The sequence below is a fragment of the Saccostrea cucullata genome, unplaced genomic scaffold (genome assembly GCF_032062105.1).
Source record: "Saccostrea cucullata isolate Sc308-1 unplaced genomic scaffold, CSIRO_AGI_Scuc_v1 ctg112, whole genome shotgun sequence".
In the NCBI taxonomy this organism is placed as follows: Eukaryota; Metazoa; Mollusca; class Bivalvia; order Ostreida; family Ostreidae; genus Saccostrea; species Saccostrea cuccullata.
Window position 1 is genome coordinate 636,486 of NW_026939726.1, and position 21,333 is coordinate 657,818.

General features: G+C 33.4%; 1 protein-coding gene across 2 annotated transcripts; it reads right to left on the reverse strand.

The window, feature by feature from the left end:
* Positions 1 to 1,073: 1,073 nt before the first annotated feature.
* On the reverse strand, positions 1,074 to 20,076 carry LOC134253796 (suppressor of fused homolog). 2 transcript variants are annotated; one of them, XM_062736383.1, is made up of 9 exons: positions 19,719 to 20,076; positions 5,482 to 5,616; positions 5,114 to 5,262; positions 4,518 to 4,819; positions 4,150 to 4,333; positions 3,940 to 4,018; positions 3,514 to 3,787; positions 3,163 to 3,231; positions 1,074 to 2,860 (listed from the first exon to the last, which is right to left on the reverse strand). In XM_062736383.1, the coding sequence occupies exons 1-9, from the start codon at positions 19,925 to 19,927 to the stop codon at positions 2,789 to 2,791; spliced, it is 1,473 nt and encodes a 490-aa protein (XP_062592367.1). In that variant the 5' UTR covers positions 19,928 to 20,076; the 3' UTR covers positions 1,074 to 2,788. The 2 variants fall into 2 exon arrangements, with proteins under 2 accessions (XP_062592367.1, XP_062592368.1); XM_062736384.1 differs by lacking the exon at positions 19,719 to 20,076 and adding an exon at positions 12,446 to 12,598.
* Between the last annotated feature and the right edge of the window lie 1,257 nt (positions 20,077 to 21,333).

Sequence of the window (21,333 nt, forward strand, 5' to 3'; positions counted from 1 at the left end):
TATTCCGTATACCTGATCAATTCTAAAGGCTCACGGCGGGTGTGACAAGAGATGGTTATTCCTCTTAGGCACCAAAACTCACCTCGAGAATTCCGCGTTGTGTACGTCCAGTTCGTTTTTTTTGTGTGTGTGATTTTTTTAAAGATTGAATATTGTTTGCTATCTTTACCATTTACATTTACAGTATTCAATTACCTTCTAAGACAGTGACTATAGAGGGTTAATTATGAAAATCCAGACGTGTATTGCCAAATAAAAAAAATATTTGTTGATGAAATTTAATGAATTTCTGCATTTCAAATGTATCAGGTTTAAGCATTTTTAAAAAGAAAGTTTAGGCACAATAAAAATCTAAAGAATGAAATACAGTATATTTCACATTAAGTATCACTTGGGGTAAAAAAAAAAAAACTTCAGCATCTGTCCTCTCAAGCTTCTCTGATTTTCCATATACATATGGTCATATCAAATTTCGACAAACATTTGGACTGAACACAATTTTTTCTTTCTTTCTTGTTTTATTAGATTTGAAATGTAAATATAATACTTTAAGTTCAAAAGTAGATATGATAATTTTTAAATTGTGAAATTACACCTCTGGATTTTTTAAAAACAGATTTACCCTCCAAAAGTTACACATCATTCACTGATGAGAATTAATGCTACATAAGGAAATGTTAAATGATTTAGGCATAATTGTTGAATTTCAAACTGAAGTCATATTTGACTTGTATATATTTTTAAGCCATTATTTACACATTGAATTGTTGACAGATTTTTCTGTTATTTCCCATTTGTGACAAGGAGCATACAGCTGGTGTGACTGGTCAGCAGCAGGGGATGACCTCTCCTCCATGGCACCTGATCCCACCACTGATGTCTTAGAGGTCCGTGTTTTCTCTGCTCTTGATTTGTATTGTTTGAATGGAGTTTTGAGAATGAAACACAAAACCTTTAAACTGCTTATCAACAGAATGGCTAAAAATAGCCTTTGGTTAATCTTTCTAATAAAAAAGCCTTGTAAAAGGCACCAAAATCAATCCCCACTTACTAAAAACAGAAACCACTGGATATATTGTAAACAATGACATTTTATTAACCAGATGAAGAGTATTACAATATAACAACAAGGTACCTGGTGACAGCTAGATCAGGAACTACACAAGCTGTACAACTTAAAACACTGCTTGGCCTCTCAAGTAGGTTTTTCTATGTTTAACGTGATTTGCACATGTAACAACTAAATCATAACAAGTCAAAGAAAAAATAAAACTTTTCTTTTAAATAAACTGATGAAAAGTTTTGGACATAAACTGACAATGAGAATGAAAACTTTTAAAGCAAAATGAAATGGAATTTTGGCATACATTTTGAAAAACATAACGCAAAACTGAATGAAAGTATACTTATATACCATCAAGCCAAGTTTGATTAAGAATGCAGTAGCAATTATATCAACATTCAAATTCCTCATAATGCATTCAAAAAATGACCAAAAGAAATACATTTAAAAAAAAGCCTAATACTCCTAAAGGAAACATGTCCAGTGGCTCTACTGCCCATAAAATAGTTACAACACAGAATTGTATGGTACATCTAAACATTATACTTAAAAAAACAGTATTAAACTACTGTGATAATGTTTCCTCAATGTAAAGGTACATACACATCATAAAAACTCATGAAATGTCTTAAATAAAAATAAATACGTAAAAAAAAAATGTGTTCATATCCAACACTGTAATATACAGTGACACAAGACATGTAAACAGCATTTCAAGATTTCCCAAGAAAGCAATTCAAGTGAGAAATTTGTAAAAATCATATAAATATGGTAGGTAAAAAGTAGATTTACAACATTTCTCATTCACTGAATGATCGCTCACAACATTCATATCTCATTCATTGAATGATTGAACCACTTAGTTTGCATCTATCTTGTATATAATTCACATCTGGCAGTTAAACCATTTCTTAATGCAAATTTCACAACTTTACATTGTAATCCTTCAATATACATGTACTAGTATTTGTTTAACAATGGTTAATTAAAATACATGATACAACATCTAATAGTTAAACTTCATTACCATAGGAGCTAGAATTAAGGTTTGGAGATATATACATTTTTTGATTCTTTTGTTAGAAATCTCAAAGTGTGCAGTGACTTGGAAGAAAAGCCCAGATGCTGATACATGTACATTCATACTTTTGGGGTTACCCATATTTTTGTTGTGAAACTAGCACTATACTAAATAGTATGCTTGTCAAAAAAATCTAACCTAGCTTTGCAATATTTCTCAATAATGAAGTCCTTGGATTCACAACCTTTACAATGCTTTAGATGCAGTAGTTAGTACCATATACTAGTACATGTACATAAAACACAAATTACTGCAATAGTAATGACAATACACACACTATGATCACATGCACTGTTCTTCCACCCTACTCAGCACCATTTATACAGCCTTCACAATTAAAACATCCATTTGACAGTCACAATAACATCCTATATACACTAGGAACGCTGATCAATGATTCCTCTTGGCTTGCGACACTTGTATGAAACTGAATCCTGACAGTACACCCTAATGATCACCGCCTGTTTTACCATGACTGGACACTTTCTATCAGTGTTGCAGTTCCCTACATGTACTGCTGATCCACGTTAATACTGAGTTAAGGAACACAGGTTGTGATAAAGTAATCTCAGATGAACAGGAGACATGAGGGACGACTGGAGCTCTACTGCCCGGGTTATTATTTCCTGGGGCACGATTTCCCATCACACCTCATCTGGTAGGATGGTGATCATTAGCCTCCTCTCTGGCCAGCTGTACGTCTTGGGGCACATGATCTGAAGTAGACAAGCAATGCAATGAAGACACTGATATATAATTCATGCAGACACAAAACACATGAACAACTTGCACTGCTGAAGTAAAAATTTATTTTGTTTCAATTTCTATTCTTTAAATCAATTACATATCCATAAAAGTCAAACTGACTAAATTGCTTTAATGAGATTTTCTTTGAAGAAATATCTCATTCAATGAAATTGAACTTCATGAATGCTACTTAACAATACATACTCAAAACACACAGCTCTACTTCATTGTTTCTAAATAATCCTAATCAAAGACATTTATGGACTATTACCTCATCAGGATGTGCCAATTCCTCTGTGTCTACTATCATCTCCTCAATGAAATCATCAGTCAGAAGCACCTAGGAAAAGAGCCAAAGGGAGGTAAGTCAAAACAGTTCTACTGACATAAACAATGTTGTCCTAAATTTTAACATTGTCATAATCCAATATGATTCATACAAGTCAAATGCATTTAAAACACTTATGAAAATGTCCCAAATGATGACATTTTCATTGTTCAAAAAGTTCAGCATACTGAAAATTTTTTTTTTAAATTCTGTTATTAATAAGACAATATTTACATAAAAATAATTGAAAAGAAATTATCAGCCCTTAGAGCATATTAAACTTTCATTGTTTACCTGTAACCAAGGACCATGGGCTGCAAAAGGGTGATTCTCGTCCGCTATGGACCCATTCACACTGGTAGAGACAACAGTAATAGCCGTGTCATTCAGCGCACTCATAAATGTAAAGTGTCGCCCGTGACGAAGCCTCCCTTTGAGGGCCAGAGGCAGCAGAGATCCAGCTTCTAAGTTGAATTTCAAATGAACGAAGTCGAGAGTTCGTGTCCTGAGTAAATCTGTTGGTCCATCACTGCTTCCTATACTGTCAAAGGACTGCTTCCTTCTAGAGCTGAGGAGAAAAGTTTAAAAATAAAGTATTGTATTCTCAACTGTAAATATTAACTAGAATATACTAACACTAATTAACAGTGACTGGATAAAGAAAATTTGTAAAAGAACTTATTCAGAAACTTTTCTTAGAATTAAATTATTTTTACTTACTTATCATATTCAAATTCCCGAGAATCTCGTCGTGGAAACTGCAAACCCTTCTGAAGTGTTGCTTTAATTTGTTCTGATTCTGTAAAACAATTATAATGATATAAAATATTTTTTTATCTTTCTATTTTATTTTATTTTCTTTATAAAAGCAATATCTGTCATTTAACTAATGACTCTGATGATACATAAAAAGTTTTCAGATCATCTTACCAAAATCGGAGATTCTGGGCCTGTCGTTTTCGTTGCTACTCCTGCGCTCATCCAGAGTCCTGTTGTCCTTCATATCATCGTTATAATAATCGTCGCTGTTCTCACCAGGTTCCTCCCAGGAACAACGACTGTTGACCCCGCTCAGATTGGATCCTTCTGTTTCAATGCCCTGTTCAACCTGATCCTGAAATATAGATTCCACATATAATTAAAAAATGTGATTATTTTTATCCAATATTTTATTCTTATAAGATTATTTTCATAAAATCATATATTTTGGTTATATTGAAAGCCAATTTTTATTCATTACCTATCTTGTTTCCTTACATTTCTCATTTACTCAGAAAGAAAATCATTTATGACATTACCTGTAGATGTGGTTCCATTTCAAAAATAGTCTCCCCCCTCCTCATGTCTGTAATGAGCCAGGGGCCCCCAGCACAGCTCTGAGACCTGATTAACTCGATGACCCCGGGGCCATTCCAATGCTGGGCTGCCTTCAGTTCCTCCTCGCACACGCCGATAATCTGGACAAAGTTGACGATGCCAAATGGTGTGGTGATAGGTAGAAGCTGGGCGTCCTCCGCCATCAGCATGTGCTGGATCCGCGACTCACTGCCGTCCAGAGACATGTGCCAGGGAACGTGGTCCCCACTGTACAGGATATTTTCTGTGTCAAGGGAGAACAGAATTCAATCATATGCAAAAATAAAATTTACTCAGCAAGGATTTAACCAATCGCTTCTTATCTTCAACTTACAAACATACAATCAATGTTGATTTTCAATGTCAGTGCGACTTTAAGTTTACAAAATTATGTATTAACTCAGAAAAAAGAGACCTTTTTGACTGCCAGTAAAAAACTGATGAAAACCTTCAGATTTCAAGGACTTGCATAATATGAAAAAAATAAATCATCCAACTACTGGTATATGGATCCATTTTGGGTGGGAGGGATATTTACCTGTTTGGAAAACATATCTGGCCAGGGCCTGCATGAGGGTAGCAGGCCAGGTAGGGGGATTGGTCTCCCCACTGTCCCTCTTCAATCTAAAAGTCAATTCAAATCCATATCCACTTGGACCTTCGTTTGTATTGCACCTGAAGTTATGGCTAAAATAGCAAATAAACCAAAGTTAATCCACATTGTGTTATTTTAAGGCTAAGTGTATCATTGAATAATTATGTCAAAGTTAAATGTACCTGTACAAACACATGTAACACAACTATTACTCCATTACAATTTTTTTTTTACTTAAATTGATAATCACAGCCTTGTAAGTTCAGTATCATATTGATCACGAACAATATAAAAACATACACTGTACTTACTCATGGACGCGTCCATCACCATGGAGATCTGAAAGACCGTAGCTAATGTAGTGCCAGTGGGGAGGAATCCCTCGGTTCTCGTCCCCGGGGTTGGCGTACATTGAAATGTAATCAAGGGGGTCCGGTCCACCCAACCTATAAATACAAACAATCAAATTAGTCATACTTGGAACATTGGCTACTTCATAGGACATCTTAATGTTAATATTTTTTGGTAAGAAAATAATAAAAATATCATCCTATTCTTGTAGAACAGACAATTATACTTTATTTTCTACTTTAAAATGTTTATAATCAAATTTTACCATCCTTTGCTTATCTAAAAAAAGAGAAATTATTGACCTTTTGCTTAAGATCAAAATCATCCAGCCTTTCCTAATCTAAGAGACTGAATAATTATAATTTTCAAAATCCTTTGCTATTCTAATCGAAAAGATATCAACACCTTGTGCTTTTAATGGTAGGAATACATCTTTTGTATATAATTCTTAATTAAGGTACAGTTTATATATCTTTTGCTATCCTAATTTAATGTACAAATTAAAAAATATTGTTTTTCCAAAACGAAAAAACTTCAATATACTTTTCTTTCCAAGCAAATGGTCCAAGAAATGACCAAATATCTGTATTATTATTAAAATATTGAAGAACATTTGAGCTTGTCATTTGAAACTCTTGAAATTTTGAGGCACATGTAAAGAACAAAGTACGTTATTGGTTGATTTTCGCCGAACCTTTAACTAAATTGAGGTTTATCGCACTCAAAAGTTGAGAACTTTATCTTTCTAACAATATATAACTTGTTTATATCTAATAACGTGTTAACACATCGCAAATGATGATTAAAAGTGGTGTTTAAGCGGTTGTAACGTCAGTTCCGACGTTCATTTTGCTAGACGACGTCAATAACGTACATGTCTCTCTTGCGTCATACAAAGCTCCTCTATGTATTAAAACGACGTGCGATTGTCTGTAAAATAGAAATCAAAGATATTTTAAGAATTTATTTGCAATTAAGTTTACATTTTATCATTTGTGCCATGGCAGAGGTTGGGGTAGGAATGACAGTATTTTACATAAATATATAATGTATAGCAAATCATCCGACTGCCTGCATAGGACACAAAACAACTACCCATGATTTTAATTCTTTCCAGGAGTTCGAGCCACCTCAAATATCTTATTAAATACACCGTTACATACCTACATGTGAATATCCATATCAGATGCGTGATTTTACTAATGAATTATTTTGTAAGAATTTTAAAACATATATAAACTGTCAAATTTAAAAAAGATCCGTATTAGACTCTCACATTAATTCTGTTAAGATTCTTACTATAGGCGAATCATTGGTGCAGTTATACTTGCACTGAAAATCTGTAATCATGTAAAATATGGATTAAAATATTACATGCGGTAAACATGAAGATTTCTACTGAACAGACAGAGATGACAATCTTGCTAATAAAACTGTGATCAACTCTCACGCTGCATACAAAAATCGCTAGCCGAATTTCTTGCAAATAAAATCTGCAAACTGCAGTATAAATATAACTTCATTCTGAAATACATCTTATGAAAAATGAAAAAAAAGTTTGCGAAAAAATGAAGATATTATAAGGTTTGTTACACTGTACCCCCATCCCCTTTCTAGAAAGCAATACGAATTAGCTGGTTAAAAGTTCTTTAGAAGTCTGCAAAATGGTACGTTGTTGTAAAAAAAAAATCATAATCTACAGGAAACATTTTTATTAGTGTCTGAAAAAAGATAATTTACCAAATAAAATGAAATTTAAAAAATATATATCAATCCTCTTTCAAGCCATATTATGTTTGTTACCCCCTCCCCTAAAGCGATACTTATGCGAATTTATCTGGCTTTAAATTGTGCTTTTGTAAAAAAAGAAAATTATGATTCAGGGATACATGCTTATTTATTTTTGTCTGAAAAGGGATATTTTAGGAAGTAAATTTGTAATCAGTGTTGTGGTTAAACCTGGAAGATGAGTTTGCTGGATGTCTGTTGATTGATTAAATACATTTGATGTGGTCAGAACTAAATAATTTGAAAGGTGTGTTAAACACACGCCCCCCCCCCCCCCCCCCCCCCGTCTCTCCGGCTGTGACCCTATATTTTTTTAGACAGGTGTGAACTATGAACTGACCATAAGAATGTTTCAAATCACAGGAGAAATTCTTCCTGCGTAATGCGTAAACAGACTTAATTGTGACTTTGGCGATGTAATTAAAACGAAGTATGAGAATAAATACAAGTTATTTTTTTTTTACAGATAATGTATTAAGGGTTTGCATCTCTCTCTATCCCCCCCCCCCCCTCTCTCTCTGTCTCTGACGACATTGTATTTACAGACTTTACAAGAATAGAATAACATAATAAAATAAAGAAAAACTTCTAAAGATAATTACTTAATACACTGAAAGGATTATTGAAAACTTAAATAATTGTCTGTGAAAAGAATGTTTTTTTTTTGTTACGAGAAAGCGCGCGGAAATTATTGTATTAATTTCGTGTGTCCGCTGCTGATTTTTGTATTTATTTTGTTTACTGATATTTCTCTTCTGAAGCAAACGTTTAAGCGATATAGCTACAATTAAAAAAAAAAACAATTTACATATCTAATTACTAGGAATAAAAATGATGCAGGAATAGTCATATTTATTTCTATAGATCAATCAATTAATAATAATTTATATATGTGCATAGCGTTATATGTATAGAACAAGTATATACCCGGTATATTTTAAACTCTTTTAATTATGTTACAACTTTATTTTAAAGTAAAAAAATATTTCATTTATTTTTTTTCCTTTTTAAAATGAAGGTTCAGCATACGTAAAAATTAAGTACGGAAATATTTACGAGTTCTATATATATTAATACATATCTATACATAATGCCAAAGACATTGGTGGGATGATGTTTTTTCTTCCTTTCATTTTTTTTTTCATTTTTCTTCCATCACCGCTGTAGTGTAAAATGTTTAAATTGAAACGGAGAAATTAATTTGTTAATAGCTGAAATATAATTATATACGTGCATTAAGTACTTCAGAAGTCATTTAAAATGAATAAATTTTTAGCAGCCAATCAAGAATTAAAGCTAGCAGGCTCCGCCCACTTCATTTGCATACCGTTTCTCAAAGCATACCGTTCACAAAATGAACCGTTCCGTGCAAGAAACGAAACGTACCGTCCACAAAGCGTACCGTTCCGTGCACAAAGTGAACCGTTCCGTGCACAAAGCGTACCGTTCCGTGCACAAAGCGAACCGTTTCGTGCACAAAGCGTACCGCACCGTTCTCAAAACGAACCGTTCCGTTCACAAAGCGTACCGTTTCGTGCACAAAGCGTACCGAACCGTACCGTTCAAGTGGTGTAGTAGCACGGTTTAGGGTGTGTGCTAATCTCTTGATTAGACATAAAAGCACTTTATGTTTCAAACCTAAGTTTCTTTTAAAAACTAATAACAAGCCTTGTCGAATATTCTTATATTTTGTTGTTGATTTGTTTTTTCACAATCAAGCTGTGATAATAAAAAAAATCATCAAGGTACATGTACATGTAATTCTATTTCATAGAAAAGCTTTATTACATGTACTTTTTAATTTTTTTTCAAAAACAAATTAATACTATGCACACGATGCTGGAAAGTCAATCTTGCACACACGTAAATTATTTGCATGAAATAAAACTTTCAGGCAATTAATGGAACACAGTATACTAGTATTGTTAGCAGGCCCTTGGTACAGCCCCCCCTTCTTTTTTTTTTCCGAGACTAGCTATTGATTTACAAGGTAGTATGGATTTTTATATCCAAAACCCATTCCTCATGACCTTCCTTATTGGTTGCATTACGATCACCCCCCCCCCCATCCAACGTTTAACACGCAAGTGAAATCTGTCTTATTGAAAAATGGCAGCTGTATTACACAGGCAGCGCACTGCACAATGCTCAAATGTTTCGAACCTGAGGACACTCCTTTAGAAACGCATGATAAATAAATATCTACATAATATAAAAACACTGGTTTCGTGTCTATTCCTTTTTTAACCTTCGAAATAAAAAATGGACACAAAACCCAACTTTTGCGACTGTACATGGTTTTTACGGTATTCGGTATATTTAAAGGGCAGAAGCAATTTTTTCCTAGATATTAGAAAAATAAAGCCCGGTGGAAACTATGGGAAATGAATTGTTGTCAAACTGACACTGTCACTGTGCTTTTCTATTTGTGTGCAAAGACGAAAAATAATCTTAGAAATGGGGATATTAAATCCTTAGAGAGCTTTAGTTACTCGAATACTGCTTACGTGTACGTGTAAAAACTTTATGCGTTTATTTAATACTTAATCATATCTTAAAAATTAAGATATTTTATATATCTTTTTAAAATTCAAATGATGAATCAAAGAATTTAATTCTGGTAATTAGGGCATTTCCCACAGACACTTGCTTCGTATATAGAACATCCCCTCCTTTCTCTTTCCACGAGTTACCTAGATCAGTTTCAGACACCCTCCGCTTCAATAAGGTCGAATTTTTTTATCAATCATTGTCAGAATTTTTTCTTCTTTTGTAATAAATCGTTTCAAACTTCCGTTGTCGAGTCTTTTTCTTGTAAACTATCCATGTACAGCCACTAGCATCGTTTTTGGAATATGGGGGGGGGGGGGAGCCAGAGAAAAAAAAATTACTTACCTGAAAAAATTTACCAAAAGAAAAAAGAAAAAAAAATTAAAGTTGCCCAAAGCCGAAAATCCTACTTCCGGGGTGGAATGGGGGGGGGGGGTAGGGGGTGTATAAGCCAATTTTTTCAATGCAGATTTCCTTCAGTACCAATTTCTTTTACCTACAATACTACATTTTCCTTATATCACCCCCCCCCCGCCCGTTGCTACGTGCCTGATGTATTCCTCAAATATTTACCTCAAGGAATAGCCTAGAGGAAATCTCATTTTGTGGGAAAGGGGGTGGTTTTGACAAGGGACTTTCCGTATTCAATTTTCCTCAGATTCATGACTTTTTTACCTTGTTACAAGGAATCCGTATTTCACAAGGGGGTGGGGTGTTTTCCAATGTGATTTTTTTATTTTTTGGAAAGATACTTTATAATGCTGAAAATGCAAGCGGAAAGGGGGGGGGCACTCCGAGCCCCCTCAAGATTCAAGCATTATAATGAGGCGGGTCTGAGGTAAACGTATAAAATACATGTATAAAGTTGATCGCTGGTATATTTAACACTCTAGGCATTTGAACAAAACCGATATTACAGAATATCTGACATGAATTAGATAAACTTGTGTGCACAGTGCTCATATTGTCAACAAAACTACCGCTACATAAAGAAAATTTCAACTTTCCGCTATATTTTTTTTTCAATAAGACTATTGCCGACTACAAATCATTACCGCTACATATGTCCCGGCCAGCAATGCCACTGTAAATAAGTTCTATTCATAATGTTTCGTTATAATGATAATAAAGTTTTTTGTAGCTTTTAATTGCCGTTCTATAATATGTCCTGTTTCTTAGATCAAACAAACCTTCGACATCGAAAAAAAAATTTGTCATATGAGCTTATTAAAGGGCACAATTACTCGGTTAGGATAGCAAGTTCATGGATAATATCGTGAATTGATTGTTGATTAAGTTGACATATTTATCTTGTTTATTTTTTGTTTGTATTAGTTGTAATTAATGACTGTTGGGTATTCTCAAGTATGAATTGTGCAAAGTACAGTGGTAAATAAGGTTCGCAAATTCGGAAACGCGGAACGATTCAAGACACATTACGGTATGACCCCCCCCCCCCTCCCCCAAAAAAAAAAACCCATCAGGACTACCACCACGTACTAGTACATGAAGCTGGTTATTGCTTGTAAAGTCTTACTACTTTTGAATTAAAACAGCATAACTTAAAAGATTATGTAAAATACATATATATGTATGATTTATCCTTTATCAGGTCACCATCAAATGCACATATATTGAGGAAGGATTATAACGCTATATACGTACATTCTGAACCATGCAATCAATGAAATTCCCGACACTAGAATGGTTCATTCTTAATTTAAATAGATTTTATAAACTTGAAAGATAATTATAAACATATGTGGATTTTATCTCTGTTTGTGTTCACATGTTCAAACAGCTGTAATATTATTCGTTTCCTACGCAAATACTGTGTAAAATCAGCGTAAAATAATGAATGCTAATGTTGCATAATTTTCATTTCTGGACTTACTATTTATAAAAAATGAATACTGTTCCCACTCATTAACCGACACAAATTTAATACTGGACGGAGATTTTTAACCAATTATTTTATACACAAAAAATAAAAGTGGTTAATGCTTGGGAACATATTCAATTTTATCAACATTTACTGATTTTTCATGAAAAATGAACGGATTTCACTGAGCAACCGCTGTTTGGTGTGGTATTATGACGTCACTGTAACATATTACGTCATTTTTATATAAGTTGACTATAGCTTTGATCTTATTGTAAACGAAACATAAGGGACTTGCATAAATAATGGTAGTTTAAAAATAGTAAAATTTCTCGGCCGCATATAGCCAATAACGTACTTTGTTCTTTAATAAGTGCTTTTCAGTAAAATATAAAAAATAAATAAATAAACCTGTAAGACAATTTATAACATGATTCCCTAAAATTCATATCTTAAATTTACAATTATGGTCTTACGACTTAAAACAATGAAAGAAGGAAATACTTCTAACACATAAAATTGAATATTAACATCATACGATATCAAACCAATATTAACAATATTTTTAGTATGTAAATTACTAGTTTATTTGTAAAAGTTTTATAAAATATTTTCAGATCAATACAAGTATACAACAATAATGGTGAAAACACCCTATAGGAAATCAATTCACCAACCAAAGCTTCAAGAAAAATACACCCTACCTTGCGACTAGATATGGCAGTTTCATATTGAATTTTTCCGATCAAAAAATTCACTCAAAATGAAGATATGAGATTAAATGCATTAAAATATAGATCCAGTCTAACAGCAACTTGCTGTGCGTCTGCTTTCTTGTTCATTAATGAAAAATATTTCCCCTAACGTCAACATTGAAAGTAGGTCACCCCCACCTAAAATTTAAATGTCAACATTTTCAATACACCATCTCCCAAGTGGCCAACACCTACCAGTGATTACAGACCCCCTACAGCTACTTAGCAGTGGTGATCGCCTCGATAACATTCATACATAGGTAAACGCGGGAATACCTGAACGTTTACACAGCGATCCAGGTAGATCAATAAGGCCCCCATCGAGACACCTCCCTCAGGTGAGAAAACAAACCCCGTGGTGGTCGTCACTGCACATTGACCGGGTATCTCCGGTCTAGTCTACTCCTCTCCATTATAGACATGGTATTATCTCCCAGAGATTTATTCTCATAATCGACTAAATCGACTTCAAAATGGACATGTTTAAAACACTTTATGAGATGGAAGCACTTGTCAGACCTGCTATTCAGAGGAATGTGATTAATTTTTGGGGTATTAATAACAACAGTTTATTACCCCCTCCTTACTCCTGGAGGTGGAAGGAAAAACTAAGGTCCCTTTTATGAAGTGTTACAGCACTACAAGTATCGACCGATAAGTACACTTGTCTAGGATAGGAAAGAAGCATTGTTGAAAGGACTTCACATAAAAAAAAATCTGTGCCTGCTTATAGTTGGAATAATCAAGTGTATCAATTATATGTAATACTTGTACATCAGTTTATGTGAAACAAAATTTCTGTTAGAAACAATAAATAAAAAGTTATGTTACATAGACAGTGATAGACTGACAACCTGCATTTCAAATATTCTATATACAGTGCATTTTTGAAGACATTTTTTTTTTTTTTAAGCTATTTAAAAACACCCATTCATTACACTCAATTTAGTACACTAGCTGTAATATCACAAAAGAATTGCAAGTTCGTTTAATTCAATTTTATTTTTTTAAAAACATAAATACATGTACCGAGTACTAAAAATTAACATTTAAGTTCATTTACAACCTAGTTGCCTTTAACTTACCCCCAATAAAACCACAACAAGATCCTAAAACAAAAGGCTCATGGACAACAATGCTCACCTAAGTTACTACAGTCCTGCTGTTCTTCATCAGCATTCTACCCTATATCATTTGACCACATATTATGGCCCCATCCTACCCCAAAGGGGGTGGGAAGGAGAGAGGGAGAATGTTCTGATTTGAACAAACTGGAATCAAACTTATTGAGGATGCTTCCATGAAACTAATCATGCTACAAATCTGGAGAAATTTTGAAAGATTTTTTTCCTATGTATATTCCAAATACGTAAAATTTATTTTCCATTGTGGTCCAACCCTACCACCTCTGTACAATATATGGGCCTTTCTTATCAAGCACCAATTGTTACATAAATACAAAACCATTTCTTTACTAAGAGATGAAAAAACTATTTGTTGCAAAGTCTTCTAAGCACCTCCCTCTTTGGAACTAGTAAAATGCGTTTTTCTGAATTTTTTGAAAGTTAGTAGTCTTAGAGACTCACCAATTCTGTAAAACTCAAGAAAACTACAAAAATTGGTGTGCTATTATGTAAGCTAGAAAAATTTTATTCCACATGAAAATTTCCCCACTTTAATTGAAATATATGGAGTTAACAATAAGTAATAAGCAAAATAAATAAGGAGCAAAGCAAACGCAAGCCTGTAAAACATCGAAGATGGGATCACGTGCCATGGAGGAGTGAGCATCCCGATCACATCATTGTCCTATGCCTACGCACCTTGACAGCATTAAATCTAGACTAAATTCTGCAAAAACAGGAAACTTGAGAGCATAAACCTTTCACCAATAAACGAAAAGCACAACCTTCAAGTACAATAATAAGATAATTAAATTATTACCATGTTGTATTTATAATTAATAAATATTTTGGAAAATCAAATAGAAGATTGTAGAAAATGGTATGGTGATATTTGTGGAGGAAGGTTACGTCAACTCTGGCACGTACACCCCGGCCATCATAACAAACTTCATCCTCCAATATGACGTTAACAGTAACCTTTTCCATAAAGATCAGAATATATTTCTGTCTATAATTATGTTCCCCAAACGAAGTTGGGGAACATATTGTTTTTACTCTGTTTCTTATTATTATTTTTCTTCTTCCTGGGTACTTATTTGTCCGTGAATGATCTTGTAAACTGTTCATCTGATGTAGGAAAAACCTTTTTAGGGTAAGTAGACATGTTATGTAGATTTTCAAGGTCATTTTGCGCGCATGCAAGAGCGCGCATTGCAATAGCCGTAACTTTTCTATTTTTTGATGCAATGTGTTGAAATCGGACTATAAGAATATAAGTATAGAAGATTGTCATGAAAATGGTTGGTGAAACAAAAATCTCAATATCTTATTCGTTTTTTGACGAAATACTTTGAAATTTAAAACATAAGCATTAAGATATCCTACGATATGATATAAAATAATTTTCATGAAATCACGACATGCACGTGCGCTGCAACCTGATTGGCTAAAACTTTAAATGGCTATAACTCCCTTGGTTTTCAGCCAACAGAATGGGATTTAGAACATAGATACACTGTAGTCTTAATGGACCCCTACAAGAAGGTATGGTCATCATGCACATGCATGCACGTGCGTGCACGTGCAATGAGTATAATTACAAATGCACTTGATTTAGCGTATTTTCGAATACTTTTTGATCAAATGCCTTGATATTAAGTACATTAAAATAAATTAGTAGTGTAGATACAATGATATGGTCATTCCGCATATGCATGCAAGTGTGGGCACGTGCAATGCAAAAATTTGATAAATACTTGGTATACTTCAGGAAAAACGTTGTTTAAGTTTAAGATGCATAGAGTTTAGTTTATTTGATGAAGCTTAAGAATCAGAATATATTTCTGTCACTAGTTAATGATTTAAAATGCACTTAATTGAATGGTCTTGTCTATCAGAGCAGGTCTATGTGCTAATACAATATATACCTTTCTTTAGGGTGGTCTATAAGTGACCAATAAGCATTCAATAAACAAGAAAAAAAAATATTATGTGCCTCAAAATATCTCAATTGTAAATTTAAATGTTTGTCACACAGGTCATTTGGTACCTTAAAATAGCATGAAAAAGTTTACTCAAGAATTCATACAGCTCCAGCATCTTTTAGGAAAAAATATTTTATGTTTATAATCATTATAAATCAAGTCTATTTTTTCAGTTAGACAATTTGTTTATGTTCAAGCAAGAGGTCCATGGGCCACATCACTCACATGAGTAACTTTGACCATGCTAATTCTTCACCAGATTTTCCCCTCTTGTACTACCCATTGTGACCCCACCCTATCCCTACTGGGGTCATGATTTGAACAATTTAGAATCTACACTATCCCAAGATGCTTCCACATAAGGTTTCATCTTTTCTTGCTTAGTGGTTCTTGAGAAGAATTTTTAAAAAGTTTTTTCCTATATACTTGGATTCCCTTTTGTGGCCCGGCCCTAGCCCGGGGGTCATGATTTGAACGGTTTAGAATCTACACTCCCCCAAGATGCGTCCACATGAGATTCTGCTTTTTTGATTCAGTGGTTCTTGAGAAGATTTTTTAATTACCCTACCCTATTTTTGTCTATTCATGATTATCTCCCCTCGTAAGGAGACTTGGCCCTTCATTTTGGCTAAAATTGTCCCTGTGGTTCTTGAGAAGATTGATTGATTGTATATTTTTTAATGTCCCTCTCTAAAATTTTCACTCATAAACAGATGCCATCACTTGCCATTAGAGAGCTACAAATTTTGTCCTATACAGTAAAACTCTATTAATACAAACACAGATATTGCGAATTCACAGATATAGCAAAGATTTTTTTGATCCCCAACTACATTAATTTTATGAATTTCTTATACAGATATAACAAATTACAGATACTGCGAAGTAATTTCACAGGTCCCATTGACTTTGTTATAGCTGAGTTTTACTGTAGTTGGCACTCAGGGCCATTGAGCAGGGAGGGGTATTTTTTGTGCAAGCACCTACTGCGACACGAGACCGGTTTATATGGTCTCATCCGAAGGACCGTTCTCCATGTCTCACTGAGAAGAAGTTGAAAATGTAAAAACTTTACAGAGGAACAGATGGATGGACATACACCGGGTTATCAGAAAAGCTCACTTTAGCCTTAAGTTCAGGTGAGCTAAAAAAAATTTTTTTTTACGTCACGTTTATTAAGATCTCCAGCTAGCACATGGAACAGTAGTTCTCCATGGATCTAAGTGCTTCATTTCATTTCTGATAATTAAAAGTATTCAATTACAAACAACTCCATTGTGACGTCAATGACATATCAAATTATTAAACATTCATAAAAATCAGGCCTACACTATGAAGATTTCCTGTGCATAACAATTAATGAACAACAATTTGTATTATAACATAATGATATGCACCATTCATTCATGTTCAAGGGATGCTTGCCATTAACTTCAATGTAAATGAAATTCATGTATAAAACATTTTTACTTTCCATTGCTAAAATATAGCCATTTAAATCATATTTTCTTGTTTGGTGAAATTGAAGCAGAAATTTCAATCCAAACTGATCAGATAAGTGGTTTTTTTTTAATTATCCCAAAACATTCTTTGCATACATCAAGTACATTTATATTTTGATCTGAATATTAGTTATTACATTTAGAATATTCATAGTGTCCCCCGCTTTCTGAAATCAATTGTTTTAATTTTATATAGTATTTGGGTCTGATCTGTCAGCATTTTTCAAGGCAGCTTCAACGACAAAAAAACTTTAACCTTGGAAAAACTTTTGATTAAGTGTAGCTATACATTCTATATTTACAATGTGTATTCCTTGTGACATTACCTTTCTGCATAAATAGCACAAATTTGACCTCAATATCGCACTTGACCTTGAATTAGACCCACTTTTAGCATGAAAAAACGCTTAACTTTGTATTTTCCAAGTGCGGGAAATCCTTTGAATGGTCACACGAAAACATAAACATTCAAAATTTCAAATAGAGAGATTCTTTGTGGCAAGACCGAAAAAATATTAATTGGAAAAACTGCTTCAGAAACCTATTACATTGACTGTGAGATTTTGTACTTGTGATAAAACTTTAACCTTGGCCATAACTTTTGAATGGAGAATTCAAACACTACTTCACATATTGAATCAACTGAGAAGACCTTGCATTGGATACAAGAGAAACAAATGTGTGACCTTTTGAACTTCACAATATCTAAATGATGGCAAAATCTTTAAAAATTTCATTAATAAAAATTTCTAAAATTAAATGTCTAAAAAACAATTTTAGAATTTAGAACAAAATTACACAAGATATGTTGATTTTAACAACGTTTAACATGTATATCATCACCGATTATGGCCTTGACCTTGGAGATTTCTGTGACATGTGATAAAACTTTAACCTTGGCCATAACTTCAATGTAAATGAAATTCATGTATAAAACATTTTTATTTTCCATTGCTAAAATATAGCCATTTAAATCAAAATTTTCTCTTTGGTGAAATTGAAGCAGAAATTTCAATCCAAACTGATGGATAAGTGGGTTTTTTTTTTATTATCCCAAAACATTCTTTGCATACATCATGTACATTTATATTTTGATCTGAATATTAGTTATTACATTTAAATTCTTAATTTGTACAGTATTGTGAGTATTTGATATTTATCATATAGTTCACAGAAATTCATCATAAATACATTACAAATCAAGCTTTTTTTCATATACTTTTGAGGGAACAGTGTATGGATAAAACCTACATGATGAAATTGATGTATATATTTTTTGGTCATGTTTCATATTTCAATGAGAGGTCTCTGCACCTGAATTCCCTTTGTTCATACAGTTAGCTTACAGAATGTGTTATTTGTAACCTTCCATACAATGTGCACATCCTGGTCATTATATTTAATGTCGACATTGATCAAAATCACAAATCTGAACCAAATGACAAGTTGATGAATGCCAAAAATTATCACAGTGGGCAATAATGAAGTTTAAAACCTTTAATATTTAACATTAACATTAATTAATTACTAGACTGTGCCTTATCAGGACAATTCTGCCTATTTTATTTTAACAGATTAGTTGAAACTTGAATAATTTAATTAAACACAAAATTAAAAAATTGAAACAGGAAAATAAAACTAAGATACTTTAAAGAATTGAATAACTTCAAAAGTTTTTCTTTATGTAATCATTAATCCTGTTAACAAACTTTCTTAATTTATTACAATGCAATTTTTAAAAAACTTTTTTTTTGAACAATTTCTTATTTTCAAATTTGATAAAAATTGATTTCTCTTAATTTCATCACTATCCAACGTGTCCATTGAAGACATAATTTTTTTTTCCGACGGAGGGGGAATTGTGTATCAAACATTAACGCTTGACATAATCTCTGACTTTTGTTTAGTTTATTGTCTTCTTCATGATTGTCACTTTCTAATATTTTCTTGTTGAAGAATAAAGTATTTCTTTATTCAGAATTCTAATTTAGAATTTGCTGTTCTGCAGCATATTTTTTTCTAATACCAGAAACCACTAGCAGTCACATGCATATTTCTCAAGCAGATATAAAATTAGTCTACAATTATTTGGTGAGTCCATCATTAAAAGAATGTTTGTGTGCCCTCTTCCAACTCAAGGTAAAAGTATTAATTTGATATGTAAGATTTTGATGTCTAAATTAAATTAAGTAATTTATAGAACTTCTTGGAGGAGGAGGAGGAGGAGGAGGGGGGGGGATTGGTTATTTTTATACTGCGACAGATGCTGCATAGTAACCAGACTCAAAATCTGTGGTACATAGAAAGATTAAAATGAATTATACATTAGCAAATAAGAAAAATGAATTTGTAAAGCACTGTATTTTTAAACTCTGTATGCCAAAAGCATAAAATCGTCTGTTCTTATCATATATAACATAAAAATACTAATAGACATGGAATGTTCAGTGATAACTTAAAATTTCTATACTTGTCTATGGATTTTATATTTATGATATATGAAGATGTGCAATCACATTATCCCTGTAACGATATAAACACAGATGTACAGCCATTTTGATTCAATGACACTCCATTCAAACAATATTTATTTCAATATAACAATATTTACCAGTATTTAACGAGTGCTGTGACTTGAAGAGGGTTCGGTTGGTCGGGGTAGGTGCGCCGACAAGCATTATAAATGGCCTCTAGCCCTGGGGGAGTCACGGGGATCGAAGACTGTGAATAATTTGAAGAATACACACTTTCCCGATCGTGACGATCGTCCATGTTTACGTCTTGTTGTCCACCAAAATCACAGTTACTTTTCCCTTTCATATGTTGAAATATGTATTTATCCGCGTCCAAAGTAGCTACATTCTATCCCAGATAGCCTCTTTTACCATTTGTTTCCCTTGAAATAACAAAACAAATGCTTCTTTCAGCTCCGACATTCCACTGTTCTGAAAATTAATAAACTGGTTCTCTCATTCTGGAGAGAGAGACATAATTAACGCAAAGGCCACAAGAACGGATAATCAACATTTATGTTTTATTTCCAGATTTAATTGCTAAGCAAAAAGAATGCAATCTTACATCAAACAATTAAGTCGAAATATTGATGGAATTCCCTCTTTCGTTATGTTTTGATTTTTTTTTTTTTTTAATAAAAAAATAACAGAGTTTTACGGAGACCAGTTTAGACCACCCATGAGATCTCGTACGATCTCGCAAACATACACCGGTGGATCAAAGTGGGTGGCTTTGTCGTGACGCATACGCGGTCCCCCATTATTAAGTTTGTATCCCGGGAGGAGTTATTCAAATGAAGATTAAGAAGTGTTGGAATATTGCTCCTCGCCCACTTCTTCACAGAACAAAATAAGTTAAAGTTGGGAAAAGGATTTTTTTTTTACTGGACTAGCCTACACATGTACTATAATTAAACACCTAAAAATCAACATTTTAAAATGATATTCACTTATTCAGATATGTGATAGAAGAGATTTTTTTTTGTAGGACTGGAAAAAAATTTTCTTACACTTACCCCCCCCCTCCCCACTTTCAATTTGCTTCCGACGCCAGTGTAATATATAAAGTAACATTATATATTCATTTGAGACACTTATCATATAAATGCTCTCTCTGGTTTGGATTTTTTGGGGAGGGGTTTCAAGGGTTGTTAGCCCTCAACGGAATAAAAATCCTGAATTCGCGACTGACAGTATACACTTCGCTCCAGCTTATATATTATATCTACCTTTTTTTTTTTCTTTTATTGGTTTTGAACCAAAAATGAAATAAAGAAACATTCTGACAAATTAATCTATTTTTTAGTAACGAAGGTAATCATTAAATTTGCAAAGTGTGACATCCCTTGGTGTAGTAGGCCTGTAGCTGTGTTGTTGAGAATCTTAGAACAAACCTATCCACGCGGGCTAGGGAGCCGAAGAGGACACGACATATAAAATACTACATAGAAAATAAATTACTACAAAGTATACTTGTTCCCCTCTCAATAATGACGTCTGAAGACCTTTTTTATTGTGTCTCCAATCCAGGGGCGGATCCAGCAATTTTTGAAAGGGGGGGTTCCAGGGTTGTGTCCCTCTACCCCCCCCCCCCCCTAAAAACTTTCAAGCAAAGATTCACACACACATGTATGGTAAAATATGATTGTGGAAAATAATATCTTAAGTTTGTTCTACGTCTTTTTTTTTGAAAAGGTACCCCCAGTCCGTATA

Excerpts from the sequence above, each read along its gene's own strand:
- LOC134253796 (XM_062736383.1), bottom strand. The coding sequence starts at position 19,927 with ATGAAAGGGAAAAGTAACTGTGATTTTGGTGGACAACAAGACGTAAAC. Across the intron at positions 5,617-19,718 it reads ACAGCACTCGTTAAATACTG|GTTGGGTGGACCGGACCCCC; the intron begins GTAAATATTGTT and ends TTGTATTTATAG. Across the intron at positions 4,334-4,517 it reads AAATGGAACCACATCTACAG|GATCAGGTTGAACAGGGCAT; the intron begins GTAATGTCATAA and ends TCTATATTTCAG.